General features: G+C 58.4%; 1 protein-coding gene across 1 annotated transcript in view; it reads right to left on the bottom strand.

Moving 5' to 3' along the window:
* The window catches only part of LOC124482539 (serine/threonine-protein phosphatase 2B catalytic subunit alpha isoform-like), an 11,706-nt gene that overhangs the window by 3,531 nt on the left and 675 nt on the right, over positions 1-7,500 (bottom strand). Inside the window, exons 2-9 of the mRNA XM_047042895.1 lie at positions 7,015-7,473; positions 6,540-6,679; positions 4,306-4,383; positions 3,880-3,974; positions 2,882-3,007; positions 2,508-2,591; positions 2,124-2,208; positions 1,525-1,622 (exon numbers count right to left, since the gene is read on the bottom strand). Coding sequence (XP_046898851.1) covers positions 1,525-1,622; positions 2,124-2,208; positions 2,508-2,591; positions 2,882-3,007; positions 3,880-3,974; positions 4,306-4,383; positions 6,540-6,679; positions 7,015-7,473 — 1,165 coding nt within the window. The remainder of the gene's footprint in view (positions 1-1,524; positions 1,623-2,123; positions 2,209-2,507; positions 2,592-2,881; positions 3,008-3,879; positions 3,975-4,305; positions 4,384-6,539; positions 6,680-7,014; positions 7,474-7,500) is intronic.

Below are 7,500 nucleotides of genomic sequence, written 5' to 3'. Positions count from 1 at the left end.
CGAGAGAGACACAGAGGGAGAGAGAGAGACACAGAGGGGGAGAGAGAGAGACACAGAGGGAGAGAGAGAGACACAGAGGGGGAGAGAGAGAGACACAGAGGGAGAGAGAGAGACACAGAGGGGGAGAGAGAGAGACACAGAGGGAGAGAGAGAGACACAGAGGGAGAGAGAGAGACACAGAGGGGGAGAGAGAGAGACACAGAGGGGAGAGAGAGAGACACAGAGGGGGAGAGAGAGAGACACAGAGGGAGAGAGAGAGAGACACAGAGGGAGAGAGAGAGACACAGAGGGGGAGAGAGAGAGACACAGAGTGTGAGAGAGAGAGACACAGAGGGGGAGAGAGAGAGACACAGAGGTAGAGAGAGAGAGACACAGAGGGAGAGAGAGAGACACAGAGGGAGAGAGAGAGACACAGAGGGAGAGAGAGAGACACAGAGGGGGAGAGAGAGAGACACAGAGGGAGAGAGAGACACACAGAGGGAGAGAGAGAGAGACACAAGAAGGAGAGAGAGAGAGAGAGACACAGAGGGGGAGAGAGAGAGACACAGAGGTAGAGAGAGAGAGACACAGAGGGAGAGAGAGAGACACAGAGGGAGAGAGAGAGACACAGAGGGAGAGAGAGAGACACAGAGGGGGAGAGAGAGAGACACAGAGGGAGAGAGAGAGACACAGAGGGAGAGAGAGAGAGACACAGAGGGAGAGAGAGAGACACAGAGGGGGAGGGGAGAGAGACACAGAGGGAGAGAGAGAGACACAGAGGGAGAGAGAGAGAGACACAGAGGGAGAGAGAGACACAGAGGGAGAGAGAGAGACACAGAGGGAGAGAGAGAGAGACACAGAGGGAGAGAGAGAGACACAGAGGGAGAGAGAGAGACAGAGGGAGAGAGAGAGAGACACAGAGGGAGAGAGAGAGAGACACAGAGGGAGAGAGAGAGAGACACAGAGGGAGAGAGAGAGACACAGAGGGAGAGAGAGAGAGACACAGAGGGAGAGAGAGAGACACAGAGGGAGAGAGAGAGACACAGAGTGAGAGAGAGAGAGACACAGAGGGAGAGAGAGAGACAGAGGGAGAGAGAGAGAGACACAGAGGGAGAGAGAGAGGCGCAAGCAAAGACAGTTAGAGAGAGAGAAAGGTGGGGAGGAGGAGAGAGAGAGAGGTACATGAACAAAGATAGAAAGAGGAAGAGAGAGAGAGAGACAGTTAGAGAGGGGGACATGAACGTAGTTGGAGAAAAAAGAGAGACAGAGAGAGAAAGAAAGAAAGAAAGAAAGAATGGGCCAAAGAGAGACCGAAAGAGAGGGGGGAACGTGAACAAAGACCGTCAAGAGAGAGAGAAAAGGAGAGAGAGAGAGACAGAGGGAGAGAGAGAAGGAAAAGGGGAAAAACTGAGAGGGGGGGGAGAGACTACGGCATCGAGTCTCCACCAACAACAGCGAGAGGCAGACGGAGACAGGGGCGAACGGGACCAGGAGGAATGGACAACGGGAGGGGAGAGAGGGACAAGGAAACGGGCCGCTCCTCACCGCTCTGCAGGGTCTGCTTGCCCCCGGACAGCACCCCGCTCGGCAGCATCCCAGTGGGCGTCAGCCCCTTCAGCGTCAGCACGTTCTCGCTCTCCTCCCTGCAAGGCACACAGGGTCAGAGGTCAGCCCGACAGGGGGTTCTCACTTCGCGCTCCTGCTGCGGACGACGGGTCGGATGGCCGCAGCTCGGAGCACCCGTCGTGCGGCGAGGGGAGGGAGAAGAGGAGATCCAATGAGAGAAGAGGGGGAGGAGGAGAGGGGGGGAGGAGAGGAGGGGAGGAGAGGGACGTGGAGAAGAGGAGAGTAGGAGAGGGGAGGAGAGGAGGGGAGGAGAGGGACGTGGAGAGGAGGAGAGTAGGAGAGGGGAGGAGAGGAAGAGAGGGGAGGAGGGGAGGAGAGGAGAGGAGGGGAGGAGAGGAGGGGAGGAGGGGGACAGGAGAGGAGGAGAGGGACGTGGAGAGGGGAGGAGAGGAGGGGAGGAGGGGAGGGGGGAGAGGAACAGGGACAGGAGAGGAGGAGAGGGACGTGGAGGGGGAGAGGGACGTGGAGTGGAGGAGAGGGACGTGGAGAGGAGGAGAAGGGAGGAGGAGTCCACCCACCGCAGCACTTGGAACATCTTGGCCATCTTCCCGATGGCGCGGATCTTGTTCCTGATCACCTCCTTCCGTGCTGCAGCCGCATTGGCTGCAAACACACACAGTCACACGTGACATCACCATCAGGCTACTGCAGTCCTGCCACCTGGATGAAACATGAATTGAAAACCCGACGGCACGAGGTGCGACCCCGTCAAGTGACGCTCATCATACGAATCCTTCTCGCTCAACACTCTGCACAACTCCTAATCCAGATCGGACGACCGACATAGCCAGACCGGCTTGTCGTTGCCCGTGTCGGGGTCGGGGATGCGAGGACATGGCTAACTGGGTTAGGGTTAGCCGTGGTGTGGTGAGGGTGAGGTGATGGTGAGGTCGCTCGCTCACCGTCGAAGATCTCCTCCTCGTCGCCGTCGTTCATCAGCTCGTCGTCGGAGCAGATGCTCAGGACGTTCACCAGCATCTCCGTCACTGTGGGGGGGAAAGAGGGGGGGGGGAGGGGAAAGAGGGGGAGGGGAAAGAGGGGGGGGGGGGGGGCACAAGGTCAGAGAGTCGCTCCTGAGCTACACCTGTTTTCGCCGTGCGAAAACAGGTGTTTGGCTAGGCCGCTCGGTTGGGGCGCGCTGTATTTGGGCTCGGGCGTGCCACTGAGTGTTTTACTTTTAGACCCAGTACAGGCTCGAGGACACGGGTGGGCGATCCTGGTCCTCGGGGCTCGCTGTCCCGCATGTTTTGAGGGAGAAGGGGGGGGGGGGGCGTACCTTTCTCTCCGACGAAGGGCAGAGACCAGGTGAACACGTCCATGAAGTTGGGCAGCCAGTAGGGGTGAGGGGAGCAGTTGAACTGCCGGATGTTCATCACGTTGTTCTCGTACTTCAGGACCGCAGCTGGGGGGGGGGGAGGGGGGAGGGGGGGGGAGAGCGGAAGAGGGGGAGCAGGTCAGTGGCGCGCGAACACGTCAACGTGCACGCCCACACCCACACGTATATTCACACACACACACACAGATGTATGTGCACTCACACCACAATTTTTTCCGTAGCCCACACGCATACTCACACACACACACACTGTATTGAGGCGTTTGAACGCTTGGTACTTAACTAAGTGTCTTTTAAATGACTTGCCACAGCTGTATGGAGCCGCTTGAAAAGCAGTTCATCCGAACAGCTGCACGACACAACTCACCACAATTAAAGCGAGAATTTCGACGAGGTCGACTACCCGCAAAGATCGACTTCGAAAAAGCGACGCACAGTCATTTCCGTGTGCCGTGGTAAGTCATTCGAACAGACTCTTAGTTAAGTAATTGAGTGTACTGCAGGACTACGTCGAAATCTCTCCCCCCCCCCCCCGCAAACACCCAACGTTTTCGTGCGCCATGCCGACACAAAACCCAGTGGAGGAAGTGGCTTCTGTGGCTGGCATCAAGAAATCCCCTGAATTAAAAACACCAAAGAAGCTCCTGTGAAGCCACGAGTGTGTGTGTGTGTGTGTGGGGGGGGGAAATAAGTCTTTGAAACCCTCCATGCCGACAGTAACTACAGGACAACGACAACGCCCCCTCCGCACCTCCCTGCGAGTGAACACACGGAGCTCTCGGGGGCGAGTCCGTTTCTTTTCGCTCGGCCCGCCCCGTGCGACCAACACGCGGGGAGGGTCGAGGCGGCGTGTCCATGCTGCCGAGGCTCCAATGGGAACGGGTGTGACCCCAACCCTGACACGTCCTCGCATGTTCCGCCGTCGTCGCCGCACTGACCTTTGTTATTGTACACGTCCAGGTAGTTGGGCGCGGAGAAGATGGTGATGAGGGAGGGGAAGCCGGTGGTTTGACTCTTCCGGTACATCCGGTAGCTGGGATGGAGTCAGAGGAGGAGAGGGAGAGGGAGGGAGAGGTCGGCTTTGAGACCACAAACGCACCAAGGATGAATGTGCAATATGTTTGCGGGGCAATGAGAGATAGAGAAATACGGGCTGGGTTTAGAGAGGCAGAGAAAAGTTCAGATTAAGGGAGATAGAGAGGGGGGTTGGAGAGAGAGAGAGCGAGAGAGAGAGAGAGAGAGAGACAGCGAGAGAGAGACAGCGAGAGAGAGAGAGAGAGAGAAAGACAGAGAGAGCGAGAGAGAGAGAGAGAGAGAGAGAGAGAGAGGGGAGAGAAAAAGATCGACAGATGGACAGTACATACCCAGCATCTTGTGCTTCATGTGCCCGGATGACTGATAATAAATTATTGTTCTGCAGGAACTCGCATACAGCTGGATAGCTGCGAAGAGGAAGGACCACAGGAGACAGCGGTTAGGTCCTCGCCGCGCTCACGTCAACCTACATCCCGGCCCGGAGCAGGACAAATCTTTCCTTCCTGCGCGATTCCCCCGAAGGGAACGATGCCAAACATTAAAACGCGCACACGCACACCGTCCCTGCCCGCGAACTTGCTTCCGTGGGCGTCTCGCGTCGAGGCAGGAAACGGGGCCGGATCGCTACGTTCCCACTTCCTGCAAGCCAAACCGTTAACGGGGTGGCCTGCTTGACAACATGAACCCCCCCCCCCCCTACACACACACACACAGACACACACACACACGCACACACTCTCTCTCCCTCTCCTCCACAGATCCCTCCCTCTCCACATCGCTCGCTCCAGTTTGGGGGGCTGGAGGAGGGGGTTGTCATGGCAACAGCGCGTTGCGGAGCCCCCCCCTGGGGGGGGGGGGGGGGGGGGGCAGGGGATGGATGGATGGCGGAGCTTAAAGCCGAGCCCGTGCTGTCCGCTGCCGACGGCTCCTTCTCACCCACGGCCAGAGCGCCGAGCTCCCCCCCCCCCCACCCACGCCGCACGGACACTCCGGAACCTTCTCCTCGTCCTCCTCCACCACCTCGTCTCACGGGGAGAGAGCCACACCTCCCGTGAAAAACCAACACCACCCCGACAGAAAGATATACTTGTGTCTTTTCGTAAATGTGAAATGCATATTCGATGTCGCTTTGATACACAGCACGAGTCCTTGTAATGTCGCTCAAGTCGTCGATAAGCACGGGATATACATATTTATTTATATACATATTCTTAGAAAAAGATCCAATCAAATGAAAGGGTCTTCATTCATGTCTTCCAGCTCTAATTTGATCATTTTAAATTGGATTTGAGCATACTTTTTTTTCCCCTCTTGGGAAGTAGTCTGTTTAGTATCGCTTCATCTCGTCCCTTTTCGAGGCAGACGACGTTTCTAGAACAAATCCATCCTGATCCTGGTCTCACTCCACAAGTTGACAGAGGAAGAAAACCCTTCCACCTGTTGACACTATAACAGCTTGCCCCTAGGTAGCCACCGAAGTCAGACGATCGACTATCAAACACATGTAGCACCTACTGTACGATTCTGAACCGCTCGAGAGGTCCTGCAAAGCGCTGTCGACCGAAATCACACGTGGCCCTGATAAGGAACACGTTCCAGTGTCTCCAGAATAACACGCCACGGCCAAATGTGTTCAACTTTCTGTCTCCTGGCGGTTACGAAACAATTGTTATGCACACACTCTGATGACTCACGTATTGATTGGGCTCCAAATGCGCAGTTCCCTCCCCGCCCCCCCCCTTTTCTCTTCTTTTTCATCGGAGTCAGACTCGGCCCAAGAGATGTGGGTGTGGAGGGCTTCTCACAATTGTCTCCTACGTGGGCCCCTTTCGGCGATTCTCGAAAGGATTCTCATCCTTTTTTTGGGGGGGGGGGGGGGGGTCTTCGCCGTTGTTCAGCGCGAAAATGCTTTCCGCTGCTCGGAGAGAGCGGTTTAGTGTTTCCCTCTCCACTGCGTGGTATCCCCCCCCCCCGTCGTCGTCGTCCCGCCCCGGCCGTGGCGATGCGGGCCGTCGGCTAGGGAGTGGCGTCCCGTGGCGTCAGGGGACGGGGAGGGGGCTCGGACGCTCTGGTGCCCGGCAAGCGGGAATGCAGACGCCGGCATCGGCGGCGCGTTCGGTTCGTGCGCCCTCCACAGCCTCTCCCTCAGCACGCACGCGCTGACAGGCACGGACACACGAGCACTCGCCGCCCCCCGCCCCCACCCTCCCTCATACACACACACAGACACACACCCATCCAGCGCTGCCAGCGCATCAAACTTTCAGCGGCACGTGAAATATTTAGACAACGGAGGGCTTACACAGGGCAGAAAAACGACACGAGGAGGACCAGCGAGCCCTCGGCGCCCCCCACCACCACCCCCCAACCCCACCAGCCCCGGGAATGTAGGTCACGGAAGCCCCCGGAAGCCTCCCTGGAGCTCGGGGGAGGGGCGTCTACAGTAGGAGGCTAGCGGCTAAGATGAGCCGGCAAGGCGTTTAGCCAAAGCGTCGGCTTTTCGATGCTCGTCGAAGGTGGAATGGTGGGTGAGTGGGTGAGTGGGGGAGGAGGGCGTGTTTACCTGTAGAAGTAGGAGCAGCCTCGCACCGTGTTGTGGCTGAAGAACTCCTGGGTCTTCTCGTTCCCAAAGTCCTCCAGGGGGTCGGCCCACAGCAGGTCGCACATGGGCCCGAACGCCGGCGGCTCCTTAAACCGGTCCAGCTAGCGAGAGAGGTCAACGTCGGCCCCAGGTTAGCGCCGCGCGCCGGTGTGCAAGCGCACACGCACGCGGGTACGGTACAGACACACACGTACGAGGGGGGGAGAGCGCAGACACACAGGCCGACACGACTGAAAGGAGAGGCCGCACACACACACACACCTGCAGATCCGCATAGGCACGAGGGGCATGCACACACACACACACATCCCCCCCCCCCCCCAGCATGCGCCTCAGCACTCAAACAAACCAGGCAGAGCAAAAATTCTGCTTCTCTCTGGCATGCACTGGGCAGGCGCCCGGGGGGTGGGAGGGGCCGACCAGACGACGGGCTAACCTTCTTGATGTCGTCTAGGGTGTGGATCTCAGGCGACAGCCCGCCGTGGACGCACAGAAACTGCTGGTTCATGAGGGCGGCCAGGGGAAGGCAGTCGAACGCGTCCATGCACGAGTCGTACACCTGCTCCGAGTACTTGATTTTACCTGGAGCGCGGGACGGAGAGAGGATTCCGCTTAGACGAGTGCCTCCCCCCCCCACACACACACACACACACTCCCCCCTCGACCGTATAACTCTCCATTGTCGGGGAGCACGGTGGACATGCTCCCCCTCGGAACTCAACTCCCGCTCATCCCCTCTGCCGAGAGCCCGGCGTGATTTATTCAGCCTGCCAGGGTTCGGTCGCCCAAATGAACGGACGCCACGTGGAGCGGGGCGAGGGCGGCGGGAGTCCTCTCGGAGACCCCCTCTGCCTTCTTCGCTTCCCTGTTCCCCCCCCCCCCCCCCCCTCTGAGCCTAGGCAGGAATCTCCCACCTCCACGC

Source organism: Hypomesus transpacificus, chromosome 20 (genome assembly GCF_021917145.1).
Source record: "Hypomesus transpacificus isolate Combined female chromosome 20, fHypTra1, whole genome shotgun sequence".
Taxonomy (NCBI): Eukaryota; Metazoa; Chordata; class Actinopteri; order Osmeriformes; family Osmeridae; genus Hypomesus; species Hypomesus transpacificus.
Note: the sequence above shows the minus strand (reverse complement) of the source record. Positions and strands in the feature narration are given on the sequence as shown.